General features: G+C 36.7%; 2 protein-coding genes across 6 annotated transcripts in view; both read right to left on the bottom strand.

Moving 5' to 3' along the window:
• Positions 1 to 11208, bottom strand: part of wdr47a (WD repeat domain 47a) — a 37609-nt gene extending 26401 nt beyond the window's left edge. Inside the window, exons 1-4 of one of the 2 annotated variants that reach the window (XM_051696899.1) lie at positions 11073 to 11208; positions 3962 to 4128; positions 1088 to 1171; positions 796 to 880 (exon numbers count right to left, since the gene is read on the bottom strand). In XM_051696899.1, coding sequence (XP_051552859.1) covers positions 796 to 880; positions 1088 to 1171; positions 3962 to 4119 — 327 coding nt within the window. In that variant the 5' untranslated portion in view covers positions 4120 to 4128; positions 11073 to 11208. Of the gene's footprint in view, positions 1 to 795; positions 881 to 1087; positions 1172 to 3939; positions 4129 to 11072 lie in introns of those variants that run through there. The other variant, XM_051696900.1, reaches the window with a different exon arrangement.
• Positions 11209 to 13646: 2438 nt separating this feature from the next.
• The window catches only part of LOC127440353 (calmodulin-regulated spectrin-associated protein 2-like), an 84518-nt gene continuing 75352 nt past the window's right edge, over positions 13647 to 22812 (bottom strand). For all 4 annotated transcript variants that reach the window (XM_051696894.1, XM_051696892.1, XM_051696893.1 and 1 more), the window contains 6 exons: positions 22557 to 22693; positions 20158 to 20378; positions 19751 to 19847; positions 17252 to 17364; positions 16317 to 16435; positions 13647 to 15280 (listed from right to left, as the gene is read on the bottom strand). In XM_051696894.1, coding sequence (XP_051552854.1) covers positions 14984 to 15280; positions 16317 to 16435; positions 17252 to 17364; positions 19751 to 19847; positions 20158 to 20378; positions 22557 to 22693 — 984 coding nt within the window. In that variant the 3' untranslated portion in view covers positions 13647 to 14983. The remainder of the gene's footprint in view (positions 15281 to 16316; positions 16436 to 17251; positions 17365 to 19750; positions 19848 to 20157; positions 20379 to 22556; positions 22694 to 22812) is intronic.

Genomic DNA, 22812 nt, shown 5'->3' with positions numbered 1-22812 from the left:
GTTTCTGGATCGCTCACAATGAGACCTACAACTTTCTCAATTGGGCTGGGTAACAAAAAAAAAAAATTCCCAATAAATTGGCATTTTCATTTAAATGACCTTGATCTTGATTCTTAAAATCAGAAGATCGATCTTACACATCTTACACATTTATATCTAATTGTACAGCTCTTGGTTCAACTTTTGTTGGTTTTAAATGTGCTTTATAAATAAAGTTGACTTGAAACATGTTTTTTTATTTTTTATTTATTTATTTATGGAAATGGAGGCATGGTGATACCATGTTTTTTTTTACAAATGTACCATGGCAATACCATTGGTATTCTTTCAAGTACACTGGAGTTCCATGTAAATATCATTGTATATGAATATGGCATTAAATATAGTACTATGGTATTACCATTTGATCACATCACTGTACGTGGTACCACCATTTTTGTAAGAACGGTAAAACACGTGTTGAGAGCAGGGTAGTCTTTATATACATAAAATCAATAAATCAGGGTAACTTACATGTATAGCACTTAATATTCTCCAAGCTGTATGTAAATAAAAAGCTTTAAGAGTATTGCTTCAGATCTACATCTAAGTGTGAGAGACAGAGAGACCTTATTTTCACATGTACTTTCACACACACACATTCATGCATACTGCATACGTGCACACAAACACAACCTCATGCAGACAAATTTAAAGTCACAAAAATGGAGACGTTTCTTTCTAAAAACAAAGATCACATGAGATAACTCATCTGACAACACTGCCCTGTTTCTGTGCAAAGATGCCATCACTTACATGCTGTGGCTCATCTTCAGCAGACATGGCATTGTTCACACACAAAGCTTCTAGAAACTTCTGTTTCTGAACAATGTACCGGAACCTAAGAAGACAAGGATAAAATTAGCACAACAACCAACAATGTGTAATTTAATTGAAATGTGCACATAATTTGGAGTGCTCTTCCTTGTCAGCTACAGTTTTATATTTAATTTTCAGTGAGCCCCTAAAATTCAGTGCTTATGGTCATCATAATTCTTGCCTTTTCATCGACCACGACTTCTGGCAAGATTCTGAACTGATCACTCACCTTTTCCTGTCAAATTTATCCAGACATTCAAGAGGTTGAATAAACTGCAATACTTCATCCCACTGTCCATCCAAAATGAGCTGTCTGCAGGGGGGAGAATGGTTTTAAGAGAGAGAAAGAGGGGAAAATAGAGTCTAAATTTGGAAAGTATAGCCAGACACTTTGACTCATAGCACCATTAAGACATCCTAAGAAAGAATAGCGCAGGGAAATTTTAACTAACAAAAAGTATAATAGTGCCACCGTGGTAATATCTTTTTTTTCTGTACGCATCAAAATAGCATGGATTACCACCTGATACTCTCAATATACCATGCTACCACTTCAGTACTGTTTTGTAAGGTTATTCAAAAAACATTTTAAATAAAACTTTAAATAGAAGTCAATGTAATAAAATACAATATTTTGTCATCAGAACTTTTGTAAAACATTAATCAGAAATATTCAGATATTCATAAACCGTAAGTAAATATTTATTCAATTTCATTCAAAAAAAGAGATTGGAGTCTTTCTCAGCTGTATTCATATTGGTCTATTCCTGCCTGTGTTGTGAAAGAGTTAATAGCAGTTCTAGTGTAAAGGTCCCCTTTGTTAATAAGGGGCCCAGTTACTGGGTAGAGGTACAAACTCTCATTGCATTGATTTAGTGAATACTAAAAAGCACACTGAAGAAAATTTACTGTGATCTGAGCTGCAGACTGCTGGTAAATCAAACTTCTCTAGATTCACCCTTCAGTTTAAAATCACAATAATGTAGCTTACCTCAGATCAAAGTTGCTAACTAAAAATACAGATACAGCTCAAGAAATAAATGTGGCAAATGTACAAATTTGGAACAATGTTGTCCACTTATAGTGCTCCTGATTTCTTCTGTTTTTGTGTATATCTCCTACCAAATTGTTTCAAAAATTCAAACAAAATCTAACATAAAACAAAGGCAATCTGAGTAAACATAAAATACAGTTTTTAAATGAGAATGTAATTTATTGAAGCAAAGAAGTTATACAATACCAACTGGGCCTGTGGGAAAAAGTATTTGCCCCTTAGTTAGTAAATCCCCAAATCTATGAAACTGCATTCATAATTGGGTTCAGCTGGACTAGATACACCTAGGCCTGATTACTGCCAACCCTGTTCAATCAAATCACCTAAATAGAAATTTTTCAGCAGCATAAAGTTGACTAAAAGGTCTCACCCAGTAGCACACTTTGCCAAGGTCAAAAGAAATACTAGAAACGATGAGGAAAAAGGCGATTGAAATCCATCAGTCTGGGAAGGGTTACAAAGCTATTTCAAAGGCTCTGGGACTCCAAAGAACCATAGTGAGAGCCATTATCTCCACAAGGAGAAAACTTGGCACAGTAGTGAACCTTCCCAGAAGTGGCTGACCATCCAAAATTCCTCCAAGTGCACAGCGACAACTCATCCAGGAAGTCACAAAAAAGGCAAGGACAACATCCAAGGAACTGCAAGCCTCTCTTGCATCAATAAAGGTCACTATTCATGACTCCACTATCAGAAAGACACTGGCCAAAAATGCTATCCATGGAAGAGTGACGAGGCAAAAACCACTGCTGACCCAGAAGAACATTAATGCTTGTCTGAATTTTGCCAAAACACACCTTGATGATCCTCAGACCTTTTGGGAGAACGTTCTGTGGACTGATGAGTTGAAAGTGGAACCGTTTAGAAGACATGGGTCCCATTACATCTGGCGTAAATCAAACACAGAATTCCACAAAAAGAATGTCATATCTAAGGTCAAGCATGGTGGTGGTTGTGTGACAGTGTGGGGATGCTTTGCTGCTTCAGGGCCAGGGAGACTTGCAATAATCAAGGTAAACATGAATTCTGCTCTCTACCAGAAAATCCTAAAGGAGAACATCCGGTCATCAGTCTGTGAGGTGAAGCTCAAGCGCAACTGGATTATGCAGCAAGACAATGATCCAAAGCATAAGAGTAAGTCCACCTCTGAATGGCTCAAAAGAAACAAAAGTTTTGGAGTCGCCTAGTCAATGTCCTGACTTGAACCCAATTGAGATGCTGTGGCAGATGCTCATGCTCGAAAACCCTTGTGGCTGAACTAAAGCAGTTCTGTTTAAGGGGGCAGTCTGTTTTTCACATGGGTGATATAATTGCTGGATAACTTTTTTGCTTCAATAAAAAAATATATATATTTGAAAACTGTAAAACTGCAACCTTGTGTTTACTCAGGTTGCCTTAGTGTTATACCTCGTTTGAAGATCTAAAACAATTTAGTATGAAAAATACAAGAAATCAGGAATCAGGAATACATCACTGTATTAAAGGGATAGTTCATCCAAAAATGAAAATTCTCATTATTAAAGCAGTCATACACCTCTGGAATGGCATTAGGGTGAGTAAATGATGAGATAATTTTCATTTTTGGGTGAACTAACCCTTTTCATGTGACTTTTTTCTAAGCATCAGATAAAAAGTGATGCGGAGCAGTGTCAGAATTTAACTTTTCGTAAAGTGCAAAATTTGCCCAGTGGATTTGATTTCTCAAGGGTATTTTTACCTTTATGATGGCAATTATTACTAAGTAACCATATGAAACAAACTGTGTTTTATCCATTTATTTCAAATACTATACTTCAATTTTATCAGTTTATTTTTTACAAATTCTCAAGATTCAGAATTTATTTCCTCTTGCCCTTAAAATTAAATCAACATCAACTCAAATTAAGAATATTAAGAACTATATTAGATGTTTAAAATAAAATTAAATAAGATTAAAAAAACAGAAGGATTCAGAATATTTTGAATATCGGGGGCATTTTTGTAACTTTCAATGGCATTTTTGCCACAAGTCCTATTTAATTTCTGACCTTGGTGTGGAGTGTCGTATACCTGAGGAAGAGCATGTCATCTGAATATAGGCCGTTGATGACTCCGCTCTCTTTCTCCAGAGCAAGCATGCTAATATGCAGCTTCCGTGAGTTCAGGAAGTCCAGGATCACCTTAATGATCTCCACTTCCTTTACATTTATGATCTCCTCAGCCGTCATGGTGGCAAGCTTTCACAGACAAAGAGAGAACATTTATTTTAGTGCCTTCTCAAGTGACCACTGGCGGTAGCTTAAAGATAAGGCCTTGTAGGGTTCAAACCAGTAGGGTTCAGATAAAATAGTTTTTCGGGGAGAACAGACCAAAATATAATTCCTTTTTCACTGTACATCTTGCCATTGCAGTCTCTAGGCACGATCATGATTTCAAGCTTGATTACAAAGTGTAATTTTAGGTCATGATTGTCAAGGAGACTGCTTATGTCGAGATTTAAAGTGAAAAGGCAGTTACATTTTGGTCTGTTTTTCACCTAAAACCAAGTTTATTGCTTCGGAAGACATGGATTAAATCACTAGAGTCATATGGATTACTTTTATGCTGCCTTTATGTGCTTTTTAGAGCTTCAAAGTTTTGGTCAACTTTCACTTGTATTGTATGGACCTACAGAGCTGAGATATTCTTCTAAAAATCTTTATTTGTGTTCTGCAGAAGAAAGAAAGTCAAACACATCTGGGATGGCATGAGGGCGAGTAAATGATGAGAGAATTTTCATTTTTGGGTGAACTACTGTATTCCTTCAAATTCATAGGGCCTGAGACCAAATGTTTATGGGTGGGTAGTCATGGTAGTAGTTAGAGAGCACCTCTTCATCACACACATTTGAAAGAGCAGCCTATTTGTTTCCAAATAAACTCAGCAAAAAAAGAAACATCCCTTTTTCAGGACACTGTATTTTAAAGATAATTTTGTAAAAATCCAAATAACTTTACAGATCTTTATTGTAAAGGGTTTAAACAATGTTTTCCATGCTTGTTCAATGAACCATAAACAATTATGTGCAACGGTCGTTAAGACACTAACAGCTTACAGACGGTAGGCACTTAAGGTCACAGTTATAAATACTTAGGACACTAAAGAGACCTTTCTACTGACTCTGAAAAACACCAAAAGAAAGATGCCCAGGGTCCCTGCTCATCTGCGTGAATGTGCCTTAGGCATGCTGCATGGAGGCATGAGGACTGCAGATGTGGCCAGGGCAATAAATTGCATTGTCCGTACTGTGAGACGCCTAAGACAGTGCTACAGGGAGACAGGAAGGACAGATGATCGTCCTCGCAGTGGCAGACCACGTGTAACAACACCTACGGGACAGGTACAGAATAGCAACAACAACTGCCTGAGTTACACCAGGAAAGCACAATCCCTCCTCAGACTGTCCGCACTAGGCTGAGAGAGGCTGGACTGAGGGCTTGTAGGCCTGTTGTTAGGCAGGTCCTTACCAGACATCACCGGCAACAATGTCACCAATGGGCACAAACCCACCTTCGCTGGACCAGACAGGACTGGCAAAAAGTGCTCTTCACTGACGAGTCACAGTTTTGTCTCACCAGGGGTGATGGTCGGTCTCGCGTTTATCGTCGAAGGAATGAGCATTACTCTGGAGCGGGATCGATTTGGAGGTGGAGGGTCCGTCATGGTCTGGGGCGGTGTGTCACAGCATCATCGTCGGACTGAGCTTGTTGTCATTTCAGGCAATCTCAATGCTGTGCATTACAGGGAAGACATTTGGCACCCTTCCTGCAGGCTCATCCTGACATGACCCTCCAGCATGACAATGCCACCAGGCATACTGCTCGTTCTGTGTGTGATTTCCTGCAAGACAGGAATGTCAGTGTTCTACCATGGCCAGCGAAGAGCCCGGATCTCAATCCCATTGAGCATGTCTGGGACCTGTTGGATCGGAGGGTGAGGGCTAGGGCCATTTCCCCCAGAAATGTCTGGGAACTTGCAAGTGCCTTGGTGGAAGAGTGGGGTAACATCTCACAGCAAAAACTGGCAAATCTGATGCAGTCCATGAGGAGGAGATGCACTGCAGTACTTAATGCAGCTGGTGGCCACACCAGATACTGACTGTTACTTTTGATTTTGACACATTATTCCATTTCTGTTAGTCACATGTCTGTGAAACTTGTTCAGTTTATGTCTTAGTTGTTGAATCTTTTTATGTTCATACAAATATTTACACTTGTTAAATTTGCTGAAAATAAAAGCAGTTGAAAGTGAGAGGACGTTTCTTTTTTTTTGCTGAGTTTATGTTTGGTAAACATTCATCAGGCCAGAGACTGAGCTTTTAAAATTATATAGAAAAGGTCTTTGGTCTATATCAGTCATGCTTCTTCAGAATCTATAAAACACTACTGACTGAAGACAACCCTAGAACTGATTGTAGTGAAAACAACTTTTGTAAAAAAAATAAAAAAATAAAACATTCCAAACCAATGCAATGACAACGTAAACACAATGGGAGGTGACCTGACATTCCACATACAACAAAAACAGCTTGTTCCCCCAAAACTATTCTATGCAAACTTACAATAAGTATTAGTAGTTGAAGACTTTGAATAATCAGCTCATTATATTATTATAAAAATGATATAACTCAATTAAAAAAAATTCAATGTATGTCTCACTAGATTTAGACATACGCTTCCTGACAAGCAGCTAAACAAATTAGTACCACATAAATGACAAAACTAAGTAATATTAATAAGTATTAAAACAATATTATTCCTTTGAAGTGCTCTTATTTGGGAAAAAGTGGGTTAATATATTTTCAAGTGTTACAATGACACCCAACCAAATTACCTTTATGTTTTGTAAATATTCTCATGGTAATATTAGCTACTGTTGGCACAAATCAGGGCTCCAGACTAAAAAAAATGACTAAGGAGCCAAATGGTTTTTAGACACCAAATCACAGAATTGCTAGATTTAGATTGCTGTTCAGAAACAAGATAGAAAGCAGGAGAAAAGGAAGACAGCTGATAACCCCTTAATAGGAGGTTTAATAAACAGCATACAGTATATAGTTGAGAAGATAAGTTTGCATTCTCTTTTGTCTCAAATGTTCACACCCCTTTCATAATTTATACAAATATAAGAGATAAAAATATTTTTTTTAATTTAATACAGCTCTTCACAATCTACATTACAGATAATTACATAAATTATAGTATGCATACAGTAGTTTGTTGTCTTCTTGAGCATAAATGAATGTTTGCACCTTGTGTAATAGTTGTGTACAAGTCCCTCAAATGTGTCAAAAGCCTGATCTCATATATATACACACACACACACACAACTGGTCAAAGGTTTTGAAACACATGTCTCTCACGATCTTAAAAATCTTTTGATCTGAAGGCGTATGCTTAAATGTTTGAAATTAGTTTTGTAGACAAAAATATAATTGTGCCACCATATTCATTTATTTCATTATAAAACTAAAATTTAATAATACATTTTTTTTTAATTGATGACTTGGACCAAATAATAAAGAAAAGCAGCCAATAAGTGCCCAACATAGATGGGAACTCCTTCAATACTGTTTAAAAAGCATCCCAGGGTGATACCTCAAGAAGTTGGTTGAGAAAATGTCAAGAGTACATGTCTGCAAATTCTAGGCAAAGGATGACTACTCTGAAGATGCTAAAATATAACACAGTTATGATTTATTTTGGATTATGTTGCTCACAGTTCCATTTATGTTATTCCATAGTTTTGATGACTTTACTATTATTCTAAAATGTGAAGAAAAAAAATTATAATAAAGAATGAGTAGGTTTTTCAAAACTTTTGACCGGTAGTGTATATACAGTATATAAACTGTTTTACAATATTGCCTTATTTTACTTTTACCAGATGGCCCAGACACAGACTACAATAGTGCAAATTGAATGAAATCCCAGATGCAGTTTGTTGTGCTACTCCAATCCCAATCAGTAAAGAACAAAAATGTGGTAAACAATACGGGACTTTTAATTATAAAGAAGCCCGAAATACGCATATGACTCTTATTTTGAAATGTATACACTCCCAGTTGTGAGTTCACTGACAGCTGATTCGCTGAGAAAGTGAATCTGATTCAAACTGCTACCCTGAGCTCCTGAGTTCAAACCCTCAGTTCTTTTCTGGTGATTCATTAAAAAGATCCGGTTCAAAAGAGTCATTTGGTCACGACTCTCTCGCGCTGGATTTGTTGTTGTTGTGTGCGTGCAGCGAGCTCGTCATCACAACAGAACGGGTGAAAAGTATGTCAAGCCAAAAGGCTCACAATACGCTATAGACTAACCGCGTTTTCATCCAAAACGCCGTATTTAACGGCGTTTTAAACGACCTTGGTTTTGGTTGCACAAATACGCGTGTTATTTGCGGCGTTTTCCTTATAGTATAATGAGTCCCACCCGCTGATTTCCACAGCCAGTAAGTTTTAACTGTTCTCACCCAATCAGCAATGAACTGAGTCAGACCAGACAAGTTCATCGCTGCCAAACAAATGGGCTTGTGTAAAGTAACTTTGATATAGCCTATTCACTTCTACTAACATGAAACATATTGTTAGTCTGCTTTCAAAATGAAATGCTTGCACCTCTTTGTCAGGGACGATTCTAGGATTTCAGTCTTAGGAAATTCAGACCCCAATGAGGGTATATGATGAAAATATTGAATATCCATTGCAGTATTCCACTAAAATGCATAGATGGGTAATTTTGGAAAGCAGACTAACAATATGTTTCATGTTAGTAGAAGTGAATAGGCTATATCAAAGTTACTTCACACAGGCACATTTGTTTGGCAGCGATGAACTTGTCTGGTCTGACTTCATTGTTGATTGGTTGAGAACAGTTCAACTTACTGGCTGTGGAAATCAGCGGGCGGGACTCATTATACTATAAGGAAAACACGCAAATAACGCGCGTATTTGTGCAACCAAAATGCCCTTTTAAAAGGCGTCGTGTTGCAATCCAAACGCCGTTTAAATTGGCGTGAAATACGTTTTTTACGTCGTTTGCAATCACTACGGCGTATTTTACGGCACTAAGGTCGTCTAAAACGCCGTTAAATACAGCATTTTGGATGAAAACGCGATTAGTCTATGGCGTATTGTGAGCCCTTTGGCTTGCCATAAAAAGTGGCGCGAGACACACTGGTGCGCGCTCTATAGATGTATTCAGTAACTCACAAGATGATATCTGACGAAACCGATTTTAAATGAAAGTCGCAATAAATTATTTTTGGTTACATTTGCGACCATTTTAGTCGCAGTGTGGAGCCCTGCAAATATGTTTTTATACAAAAACATGACAAAATGTTCCTTATTGAAAAACTTGGCAGGTATATTTGTGGTAGTCTGTGTGAGTTATTAAGTAAAAAATGCTACAATTGCCCTTGGTATGCCCTACATTTGTACAGCAAAAACCCACCTCCTGGAGCAATGGTTAAAGGAATATTCCGGGTTCATTTCAAGTTAAAGGAATAGTTTACCCAAACATTCTCGCATTATATACTCACCCTCATGCCATCCCAGATGTGTGTGACTTTCTTCTGCAGAACACAAATGAAGAGTTTTAGAAAAATATCACAGCTCTGTGGGTCCATACAATGCAAGTAAATAGTGGCTACAATTTTGAATCTCCAAAAAGCAAATAAAAGCAGCATTAAAATAACCCATACAACTCCAGTGGTTAAATCCATGTCTTCTGATGCAATATGATAGGTGTGTGTAAGAAACAAATCAATATTTAAGTCCTCTTCTACTATAAATCTCCACCTTTGACCAGCCCCAACCAGTAGGTGGCGATATGCACGAAGAATGCGAATCGTTAGAAAACAAAAGAAGAATGTGGAAGTAAAAGTAGAGATTTATGGTGAAAAATACTTAAATACTGATCTTTTTCTCACCCACATCTATCATGATTTCAGAATATATGGATTTATGGATTACTTTTATGATGACTTCATGTGATTTTTGGAGATTCAAACTTCTGGCCACCATTCACTTGCATTGTATGTACCTACAGAGCTGAAATATTCTTCTAAAAATCTTTATTTGTGTTCTGCTGAAGAAAAAGTCACACATCTGGGATGGCATAAAGGTGAGTAAATTATGAGAGAATTTATTTTTGGGTGAACTATTCCTTTAAGGTCAACCTACAGCACTTGTGGCATAATGTTGATTACCACAAAAAATAAATAAATAAATAAATAAATAAATCAACTAGTCCCGAGGTTACAGTGAGGCACTTACAATGGAAGTGAATGGGGCCCATTTTTGGAGGGTTTAAAGACAAAAATGTGAAGCTTATTATTTTTCAAAAGCACAAATTAATTCTGTTAAAACTTGTGCATTATTTGAGCTGTAAAGTTGTATAAATCACCGGTTTTTTCGGTCGTTTTAAGATTTATAGCATCATGGCAACAAAGTTCTAAAATTGGATATAAATTTACACTGAAAAGGTTAGTAAGCAATTGTATCAAACTTACAGTATGTTAACAGGCTTATTGTTTACGTCTTGTGGTTATACTTTTGAAACAGAGTATTTGAACGTTTATGGATTGGCCCCATTCACTTCCATTGTAAGTGCCTCACTGTAACCCAGAGAAAAGGAGGGACAAGTGGTAATGAACATTACACCACAAATGCTGTCGATTGAGCTTAACTTGTATTAAACCCGGAATATCCCTTTCTTAAAGGAGTGATGTTAGATAATTGCCCCTTTCGGGGTTTAAACCTCCAGCATTTAGATTACCAGCTGATTTTAACCATTAAGCCACTCCTATATCTAACCTCCACAGTGGGAAGCACAGATTGCCTTCTCGTGCTTTCTTTCGTGGACCTGCATGAGTTCATTGCAAAGCATCTTTATGACCGTGCATTATTAGGGCCGCTCAAACTGATCATAAGCCACACTGCATATCATCATCAGGCTCTAATTCAAAACAAATTAATAAACGAGCCGCAGATGAGGACATCCACCCAGATCCACAGCGGGCGTATTCAGAGACCCGTTGCGGGGGAGAGGAGTGTGTCATCCAGGCTGAGCAGCAGCCGCCTCCCCGGCCTCGCCTTTGCTCAAACAACGGCAATAACCGACGAGAACAGCTATTTAAAGCTCACCTTGTAATCTCCACATATACGCAAAAAGCAGAAATCCTCTTTGGGTCCGCCGAGGGTGTGTTGACACGGACGGTCTAATGTTTTTTTTTTCCCGTGGGTCCTGGGCGGAGAGGCTCTTGTTGTCCCTGGCGCTCGATGGTTGTCAAGCACGAGCTTCCTCTGCGCGCTCCACCAATCCACGCGCACGTACACCCCTCCCTAACACAAAACCCGCCCCGAGCTGATCCGCACTTATCTGCGTATTATTTAACAAACAGAGGCTTATATGTGGATTTGTACAGTTATTAGCAGCATAATATCCTAATTATGATGCATGTTTGTAAATAGATCCTAAACCGAGAGAGTTGTGGCTTAAGTGTTTTGGGTGTTAAAACACGGCGTTGTTTTGAAATGGCAGGAATGTAAATTAGTCACGCGTCAATGAACTGCAAATTATTACAAAACATTCCTGAGCGTTAATATGTTGTAATTATATACAAATCTTTAATTTCTGCTTGACTAAAATAAAATCAAAAGTGCCTTTTACCCCAGGAGGTAAATATAATAGGCTATATGCTGTATTTATGACCAGGGGGACAACAGGGCTGAAGACCCCCCGGGTTAAAACTTAAAAGGCTCCTTTGAATTTATTTTCTCTCAAAACTCTATAGCATCAAAAAACTAAAACAGCACTTTCCTAAACACCTGTTTGTCTCCATGCACTGAGAAATTTTGATGAGCCACGCAATATCCATCCTGTGCGATGTCTAAAGGGTGATTTTGAGCCAGTTTGATCTAACGATGCTAAAATCTAAAATGCTGCATATCTATTTATTTGAAAGAGAATCCCTGAAATAATTACATTTATTTTGAGACAAAAACTTCTTTGTCATTTTCATTTTTGTTCAATGTGATTACATGAAAGTTATTTTAATAACTGGCCAATAAGTGAAAGGATTAGGTAGCCTACAGTTAAAAAAAAAACTTGTCCAGAACACAGAAGGTCCAAAAAGGACATAAAGGCGGCATAAAAGTAATCAATAAGACCCCAGTGGTTAAATCTGTATATTCTGAAACAATATGATAGTTGTGGGTGAGAAACAGATCAATCTTTAAGTCCTTTTTTTACTGTAAATCTACACTTTCACTTTCACTTCCACAATCTGGTGTGGAAGTGACTTTTACATTCACATTCAGCCACCTACTGGTTGGGGCTGGTCAAAGGTGGAGATTTATAATAAAAAAGGACTGAAGTATTGATCTCTTTCTCACTCTTACCTATCATATTGCTTCCAAATATATGGATTTAACCACTGGAGTCATTTGGATTACTTTTATGCTGACAATGTGTCCCTTTTTTATCCTTCTGAGATCTGGTCAACATTCACTTGCATTGTGAGGACCAACAGAGATGAGATATTCTTCTAAAAATCTTCATTTGTGTTCTGTAGAAAGAGAAAGTCAAACACATCTGGGATGGCATGAGGGTGAGTAAATGATAAGAGAATTTTCATTTTTGGGTGACTATCCCTTTAAATGGGGGGAATGGATTTGTCGTGAGGAATGGTCAAAGTAGGCTCACTTTGACTGATCGAATCACAATGGAGATTAATTTGTTTGCTTGCGATGTTATGAAATGCCAAATGTTATCGAAATTAACAAGAAATGGTGCAGCCTTTTTTGAAGTGGTTATTATGAATAAGTGTTATATTAATTTGTTTCCAAAAAGGCATCTTGCTGTCTGAAAAGTATTTGCATACGTTGACAAATATTGCCCTATATCTATTAGCCCTTTCTCTACACTATATCCCTATAAAACCTATAACACCTTTTTTGTTGTTTAAATTTGTTGTTTAACAACCTTTTATTATTATTTATCTTTATGCAAATTATGTTGCTTCATCAATATTCAAACAATAAATAAATAAATAAAAATGTATACACTGTGACATTTTCCTTAAGGAGTGCCTTTAGCCCAGTTGTACCCTAGGATATGAATATTGTTACAACTTGCATTTTTGTTGTTTTATGACTTTTTTGTTTCATAATTATTTTACAATTTAAATATTACTGAAAAGCCATTAAATAGCCTTTACCTTATACACTTTAAATACAGAATATGAACATATTGTGGATGATGGCTTTTTGTACTGTAGACAGTACTATTTTCTATTTCAAACAAAGGTAAATATTCTTCAAATTAGTGCCAATAAACAGCAGGTTCCAATTGTGACAACTTACCCTACATGAAAACACACCCTAAAGGTTTATGTGTGTTAAATGAAATGTTTTGGTTTTTCCTGGGCAAAAACAATGGGAATGTTCAAATGCTTTTTTTGTCGTCAGGACAAACTGTGCATACAGAAACTGGCTTTCCAAAATTAACCCATTCTGAGAAATATCATCTGCATTACAAAATGTTGTGACTGATCTCTCCTGACAGCTACTACCACTACTCCTACTATTAGTAATTGCAGTTAGTAAATTAGGAAGTATCTTAGCTTATACTAAAAATAATAGTTGTTGTTGTTAATGTTGTTGACAAGTAGATAGTAATATTGGATCACAACAGAGGAGAAAAAAAAACAGTTTTGGATGTAAATCTGTATTTATGTTGAGGTTAGCATTCATATACAAACAGACAGAGTATGATGAAAAAACCCCCCCACAACGGACATGATCTGGAAAAAAGATTAAACAGCGTGTGGAAAAGAACAGCTCTCACCACTTTGGCCTTCCTAAGTTCCTATGGAACTGACCCATACTTTTAAACATCTTTTTCATATGAAAAATATCCGCAATATTCAATGGCTTAAAAATATGCTTAGTATGTAAAACTATATCTGTACAGCATTAATAAATCCAAACAATGATTTATTTCACTTAGTAAAAATAACAAATATCTTTCAATTCTTTTGCACCAGAAGACAAAATGTTACAAGACTCTGCCTGTCCCATGTCCCAGCTCTTTAAAATGCAGTTCATAATTAAAAATGCCACATCATTTAGCAACAATATGCACCATATCTTTGAAAGCATTATATGATATTCAAGAATGTTTCCTCTGTTATATTCATATGTAAATGTACTCTACTCAAACAGTCAGCTAAGCTGAACTGCCTAAAATGTATGTTTCAAACATACAGTACCCAGATATTTTGGTTTGTGATACTACAAGTAATAGCAATATACTGTATCTAGGAATGTTTTTTTTAATATATAATTCTAATGCAAAATGTTTCTTTTTGATCCTCAACTTCACCAGTTGAAGGCCCCATTATTACATTAGTTCACAGATACAGAGTAGCATGAGTGTTTTCATTTTGTGGAAAGAGTCAGTTTGAAAAGTACTCTTACTGTTGCTAATTTTACACACATATTCCTCTGGAGCAGCTGATGAGCAACAAGCATTAAGAATCCTATTCAAAATATCAACAAACTTAGACATTACATAAAACAAAGACAGTTTCTGAGGATCCAGTATATTAAATGCTTATTTATCTTCATGACCTTCTTTAACTTATTTAGAGAAACGTTGGTCTTCAAGTGTAGTGTGTCCCCATTATTGGTTTACACTTGCATTTCCGGAATCACAAAAGCAGGTTGTGTATCTTTATAGAATACAATGACTTGCTTATAAATTCTGTAACTGCGCTGTAAGCATAGCATAAAAAGTCACGACAAGACAAGCACAAGACCACAAAAGTGTAACATTTGAAATCAAATGTTTGTAGAAGCATGTCAATCAGTGCTGCAAACACACACAAGGAATAATGTGTGTGTATTGTGGAACACAGGATCTCAAATTTACCACAGATAAACATCAAACATAACCTGCACCGTGTTTTCGTTACATTCTGGTTGTGCATCCCAAGGTCCGATAGGCAGGAACACTTCGCAGTTCACTGCCAGTGAGGTGAGAATTCTGCCCTTTATTTGAGGAGTTTTTTGGGCGTGCTCTGTTTCTTGTTTTGCCAAAGGTGGCTGTAGATGGTGATGGCGTCCACACTCGCAGACATGGTCTTAGCGGGGATCTTGCTGAACTGTTTCTTATCAGAGCTGTATTTATAGAGGTTCTCGATCATTTTGGGCGTGATAGTCTTGGGACCGATGCCAGCCAGCTTATTGATCTCCTCCGCCTCTGGGTAATATGTGTACAGAGAGCGAAACTGGCAGCCAGAGTCCCGGAACAGAATGAGGAAGTTATTGGCTTCTGTTTTCTCCATTTCCTGTAGAAATGAGACAAATACTTAAAATATAAGAAAGCTTCCCTTTTAGGTTATAACAGACATTGTAGGTCTCTCCAGCAAGTTCATCAGGAATAAATTATTTTAAAAGAAAGAGGGCACAAAGAGGACATGTTCTTTCGTCGACAGAAAGTAAAAGGAAAATTTTGGGTTCACTACAAGTTTTGTGACATGATGTTTATTACCACAAAAATCATTTCAACTTGTCTCTCCTTTTCTTTAAAAAAAAATCTGGATTGCAATGAGGCACTTACAATGGAAATAATTGAGGCCAATCCGTAAACGTTAAAATACTCACGGTTTCAAAAGTATAACCACAAGACGTAAAAAAAAAAAAAATATATATATATATATATATATATATGTGTTATCACAGTTTCTGTGACAGAATCGCTTAATAACCTTTTCTGTGTTAAGTTATATCCAAGGTTCCAACTTTGTTGCCATGACGATGCAATGCCTTAAAATGACACTTCAGCTCATACAATACACAAGTTTTAACAAAGGTCCCCCTAGGTTTTCATCTGGGATGGGGGGTGGGGATGACTGGATAGGTGGTTTGTCCTCAGCCTTGTGACCCCACTGCTTCATACAATGAAAAAAATGCTTTGTCACTTACCCTAAAAAAAATGTGCTTTGTGTAGTAACATCTAAATCGGTTTTATTCATGTCAAAAATAATATTTATATAATATAACTGAATTAACCTGACAACATTGGGTTACACCAACAAATGTCATTTATAAGGGTTAGATCGAGAAGAAAGAGATCATTAATACGTAAAAACTATGTAAAGTGTAGTACTGTATAGTCCATTTCTATGCTACTTTGAACAGTTATTTTAATGTGCATTGAATTAAATTTACTCAGACGTGTTGATTAAAAAATTGAAGACACTACCTCAGTACAATTTATTTTGAAACGGAAATGCAATTGACCTCTGCAAAGAAAACCTCACAAAGATTAAAATCAATTTCTACTGCCATGTAGCTGACACATTTCAGATATCTTCTTCTTACCTCCAGAATCTTGTTTTTCTGTCCCTCATTGACTCGGCCTGCGAGGCAGCAATGAGCCAGTGCATTCTGGATGATATATTTATTTGATTTAGCACTGGGCTCCTTGTATAGCTTTGGCCCTGGAGAGAAAGTACAAAAGAATCAGAGGCAACTCTTAACGTTTACAGCCTCCTCCTTCCAAACCAATGCAACTTTTATCATCCTTGAAACACAAGATTGAGGGATGAGAGGATCGTGATTGCCACTTTCAAGCTCCAAAAGCACATAAAAGCACCATAAAAGTTTTCCATATCACTTTAGCAATACATTTGAATCTGGTGCATATGTGAGCAGGCCTTCGTTTACATTAGCACAGTGCAATGAGCGGACCTGACAGGTTGACACCACATAAGGCAAAAAAGGCAGAGGATAAGAAATCGCGGACATCGGTTTTTCTGTACTTTCGTCATAGCGGCACATTTAAATGCGAGAACGGGGCAGTCCTCTGTGTCCCCCTTACAATATTTTAGACCTGCAAAAATCACTGATCTTTTCCCAGGTGGACAATTTGTATCTCTTTGATCTGATTTCCTCACTTTGCTTGTCAGATAAAAAAACAAAACAAAAACAAAACACTAGGTCAGATAACTGTCCTTACATCACAATTGAAATCAAATTTTGCCATTCCTAAAAAAAAAAAATCGTCCCAGAAACTCACCAAAGACTATTTTAACAAGAATTTGGCAAATGCTAATTTAGGACCCTGCTCCTAATCATTAGAACCTCATGACCAAGACAGATCCAAATAAGGACAGACATACATCCTACTACATGAGCGAGAAAACTTTCTCTAAAATGTACAAGTTGTTCCAAATTCACCCATTTTTTTCCCCAATGCAGTCTGAACACTTTTCTTCCTGAGTGCGTTTCATGATGCAGTATATGGCATACTGTACCTGTGTATTCTGTGTTGGAAGCCGCAGATGATGTTGTTGATTCTAGTTCCCAGTTCTCCCCATTACCACTTACTGATGGACATGGTGACAAACAGCCCTCTGCAGATTCTGGCCTGAGAATAAACACACACACACAAGTTCTGCAAGCAGCACTTTAATAAAGACTGAGGGACTGATTTAGCAGCTGGACCTTTTTTTCTACAGGAAAAAAACTCAACTCCTGCTAAAAATACAGTACAATAAAGAGCGCAATAATTCCACACTGTAATGCTGAGAAGCTGAAAGCTGGAAAATCACAAAAGCAGAGCATGGATGAAGCAGCACAGACATTTTCATTACATCGTGTCCTAACAATGTGTGAAATGAAGTGATTTTTATGTCCTCACTGTAAGTGAAAGTGCTATACAACACCACAAACACAGCAATGAGGTTATATTTGATGTTTAAGATATAGTAATATGGAGCAGGACTTGTGGACCAATGGGATTTCACTGTGGGCGGGGCTCGTGAGGCACAACCAAACCAAGCGTCTAACTAAATGTCTTGTTGCTTATTGCTTGTGCCAGTTGTGGCTGGTTAGGACATGATGTTACACAAAGTCTCATAACAATATGTGAAACTCTAAAGCTTATTAATGTAATGGTCTAAATGATGAGCTATTTATGTGATGATATTTCATTGTTTAAATACTGCAAAAATAATACAACATTAATATATGAACACAGTCAAGTAAACATGTTGTATAACATTAGGCTGTTTAACATAAATAATTCAAATTAGTTTTAAAAGATAATTGTATTACAATTTGCATTTGTGTGCACTGTAACCTCGTGCAACCCCACGTCCTTCTGTTGGGTTTTGGTTTCACTATACGGAACGCATAATTTATATTTATTTAAACCATCTGATCTCAGTTCAGAAGACTCTATACTGTCAGTAAAGAGTTAAACTTTCGACATATGGAGTCATGTGACAAAACAACATGGCGCTGATCACAGCGGAGTTTGTCTTTGGGAGAAACATCAACAAAACTACATCTAGTAAGAAACCTAATTAAGTTTTAACAATGAAACCTGTTTGAGTCAGAAGATTAAAGTCTCTAGTTTCATCCAATATGCCATTTTTAAGAATCTGAGCAATTTAGCACATGCTGTTACACACAACAACCACTATAGTGGACAATAGCGCTAGAGTTTTCATTTTTCATTAGCAATCCTATATTTACTGTGCATTTTCACACAAATAATTTTTTTTTTTTATATGAAGTTAGGATGAAAATAAGGTGCATTTCGAACTGTTCTGAGACCAGTGCAGACAGCCAGCAAACTGGAGGTTAAGTCATTTACTAAATAGGGAGCAAGTGATCATCCTATAGCTCTCCTATGCAGCTAAGTGCATTCACTCCTAAAATATGACCAAAAGTTCAGTTTCAGGCTGCAGATGATGTTTGCACCACTCAATATGTTTGGCAGACATGGGACAATGGTAATCAATATATAGATTCAGAATTTATATTGCTTAATTTTATTTTAACATGGTTGGCAGTGATTGGATGATGCTGGCCATTACTTTGAATTAGAATTAATTATGCTAGTAATTTCTGATTGGTAAAATGCTTCAGCACTGACTATCACTTGTTTGTTTGACTGTGCAAAGAGAGAACATTAAGATTTTGTTGCCAAAGTAGAAAATAAAAACCATTGTAACATAAAACTCAAAACAACTAAAATAATTTTTATTTGTATCGTTTTTTATTTGTGCTTTTCCCAATACATATTTTTCCAAAGCAGCTTTACAGAAAATCAGCTGTACTGTCTGTAATGTCTCAAAAACATGAATAACCAACACTCCTGCAAACATAATAAACAATTTGATAAAAAAAATATAGACTTTCTATAACTTGGTATTATTTAAAACTTCACAATTTATTCCAGCTGTCCAAATATGTGGGCATGAACTTTAGGAAAACTATTTGCTCTAGAATTTTTTTTTTTTTTTTTTTTTTTTGCATGTTAATTAAAGGCTACTAGTTACAACTTAAAAAGGGAAATGGAAAATGCATACAGCAGTCACGTTTAGGTCTCAGGAGGTTAAAATAACTAATGAGCTGATTAACTCTTAAACTGATGTCCAAGCATATGAGTTTGACCTGCACCCAAGCTGAAATGTCAGCCATCAGCCATGTGAGGTAATGACATGAATTTGATGCTCTCTGCAAACTGACCTTCCCTTTCTCCCTTTAGGGGAGCTAAGAAAGAAACACAGATTGCCAGGTGACAGTCTGCTGCCTCTGAGCAGCCAGAACAGAGAAAAGACAGAGATGTCATAGACAGAAAGGGGCAGCGGGTTATGGATAAGATGGGTTTCACAGCAATTTGGGTCAGTATTGATTAATATTAATATAAGAGCACATATGTAATCTCGACGACTAAAGCTTAGTTTTTGAACAAACTCGCACATGAAAGGAAATAGTGGATTGAAAAGGAGAAATTGTCTCACCTGGATGTCCTCTTATCAGATTGGACACTCTCATTGTCAGCCATGTTAAGGGAGGCGAGTGACAAGCTGGACACGGAGTATCCACGCTGCCGTGATACTGGATTAGAAGCCAAGAAACAATAAGAAACGTTTTGGAAAACAGCAAATTATGTGTTAACTACAAGCACTGTGACTAGATTGCACATAATAATCTTTGGTCCAAAACTAACTTACAAACACCCTGGTAAATTTTACACAAAGCCTTCCTTGGAAAATCTCATCTGAAATATTATCTGAATGTTGGTCAGAATATTGCTTGAATTTGCATTTCTAAGCATTATTCAAAGGTGTTCAGAGATGTAACTATGTAATCAGTAGCATGCAGTTTCTCTAGATTTGAAGTGATGTCACCTTGGCTTTCAGTTTACCTGTGACTGTCGGTGCTGGAGGTTTTGGAGACTCCATAATGTCTCTGTGCATAGATTTGGGACGTGGATTTTTTTGTTTGACACTTGAAGAGCGGTGCCTAATGACACTGTCCATGTCTTCCATCAGTTTGAGCTGCTTCCTCCTCATATACTCATTTTTTATAAAGTCCCGTCTTGCCTTCTCCTCCTCTTTCTTCTGACGTTCCTCTTCTGCTTGTAGTCTGTTTAAGTAAACAGAGAACACGTATGTTTAACAACACTTCCTTTAAACCACTTTACATTAAGTTGACATATAAAATTAATGTATCAGCTTCAGGGCTGTAACCGCAATATACATTGAGGGGGACAAGTCCCCCCCAGTAGTCAGATATGGCCAAATTGTCCCCCCCAATAATTTATATCCTTGTTGCTGTTCTGCTGCAGTCCATTATGTGCTGCTGTATAATTGTCATTAAGTTGTTGCAGGAATAACATAAAGGTTTAAAAATGTTAAATTTTTAGCGTGCACAGTAGTCTAACATGCTCGCCAATGTCATTTTAGATAGCCAATCAAATTGATGAAGGCAGGACTCAAGTTGAAGATGCTAAACGGGAACCTCTTGGATTATTCCAGCGCCACGCATCAGCAAGCAGTTCAGGTTAAGTGTTTGTGTCATGTAAGGTGTAAGTAACTAACTAAATCTGCTAAATTTGACCATTGTTTTATGATTAAAATGTTGTACAAACCATAAGTAATTTCCAAGGGTGCAAACTATTCTCCATTTTGTGAAATTCGCCGTTTTGAATTGAAAATACGTCTTGTACAGTACGTGATTCGGATGTCATTAATAATCGTGAATGTGAAAACATTAACGGAGCCATTTTCAGCACATCGGGCTTAAGTTAAAGCGCAAATGTGTGTATATTGTAAAGGAATTGAAAGAATGCGGTTATCTGGCAAGCTTTTGAAGGAACTTTTTAGAAAATTCACATTGTCTAAGAAAATGATTGATAAAACACAAAGTAGAGCATTATCACCCTCAGATTAGAACTAGAACGTTAGACCTGTGATTTGAGGCTTCCGTTGTGTTTTTAGGCTGTGACAAGGACAGTGTAAAATATTTTTAGTGCAAATAGTATTAGATAATAATTAACTATCAATTTAAGATTTTCTAAATAATTTGTTTGTCTTTAATTAATTCTGAATTTTGTACAGAATCTCCTAAGAGTCTTCTTTTATAAGAGACCATTTTATTTTGAGTATGTCCTTGTCAAGTTTGTGCTAAAAAAATAAGCCACCAGTTAAAGTAGTTCACCTAAAAATGGAAAATGTACTTTTACTCACTCATTTATTCACCCTTATGTTGTTCAAAACCCATATGCTGTTACTTTTTCTTGGAACATAAAAATAGATATTTTAAGCAGCTCTATTCCACAGAATAACAGTTTATAGTGAGCAGGAGCTGTCAAGCTTCATAAAGGACAAATAATATAAATTGTTATTAAAGGTTCAGTATAAAGACATCATAACAGTAGTCCATATGACTTGGGCACTTTATTTCAAGCTTTCTGGGGCCATAGGAAGGCTTAGTGTTGTCTGGACTAATTTTATGGTATTTTAATGATGATCCCCCCCCCTTTTGGACCTTAACAGCAGCGGTCAATACGAAGTGTTTTTGTATGTAAAAGAGCAGCGTTAGGATTCTTGAAGAAAAGGTTGTTTTAAGATTATATGGAGGGAAAAATCAATGAGGGACAACTTGAGGACAGTAAATAATTTTGTGTATTTTCTTTTTGAAAGCCAGCTGATGTCATGTCATTTTACAGATACATCAGTGATTAAAAGAAATTCAAATTGTATTTGTCTTTTCTTTGATACAGCACAAAAAAGAAAGAAAAGGTGACTGAAATATGCAAATTGCTAGCAATGCAGACACAGTGTTTGTCTTGTACTGTGTGAACTTAAAAAAACATCTAATTTCAAACCAAAAATTATCAAATTTTGGTCACATTTAAAAAACTTTAATGCATTTAAAGCCTATATTCAGAAAATTATTGCATTTACTATTTCAAAGTAACGAGGTCACTCGCGACCCCCCACCCCCAAAATGGTTTGGTCCCCCCCAACGTTCAAGACATGGTTACAGCCTTGATCAGCTTTAAACGCAGCACTTTTCATCAGTATATCTAATCAGCTAACTTAAGTCCATTTCTTGCATAGTGTCTTCATGATAAAGTAATGAAGTTCACAGTGCACAGCAAAACCAGTCATTCTCTCATTTTCTATTGTAAACATCACAGCGTATGTGTTATCTGTGAGTATGTGGAATGTGATTTGTAAGGTCTTCTATTATGACTTGTCAAGTTTTCGTTGTTGTTTTCTCTGATTGTGAGGTGTTGGGCTCGTGGTATTTTTATACTTTGCTGCTTCTTTCTTCTGTTCCATCTCAGCCTCCTGTTGCTGTTTCTTGTTCTGCATCTCTCTCTCCCTCCGCAACCTTTTATCCATCAGAGCTGCTTTCTTCTGTGCAATATCATCCTCACCCTTTAGGTCATCCTGAGTTACAGCACACACAAATACACTCATTAAAAATGAAACAGAACATCATGTACAGCTAAAAAAACTTCATTAAGATATAAATGTCTTATTTTTAAACACAAAGGTTCCATCTCAAA

This window comes from Myxocyprinus asiaticus, chromosome 5 (genome assembly GCF_019703515.2).
Source record: "Myxocyprinus asiaticus isolate MX2 ecotype Aquarium Trade chromosome 5, UBuf_Myxa_2, whole genome shotgun sequence".
Taxonomy (NCBI): Eukaryota; Metazoa; Chordata; class Actinopteri; order Cypriniformes; family Catostomidae; genus Myxocyprinus; species Myxocyprinus asiaticus.
This window is presented reverse-complemented; position numbering and strand designations above follow the sequence as displayed.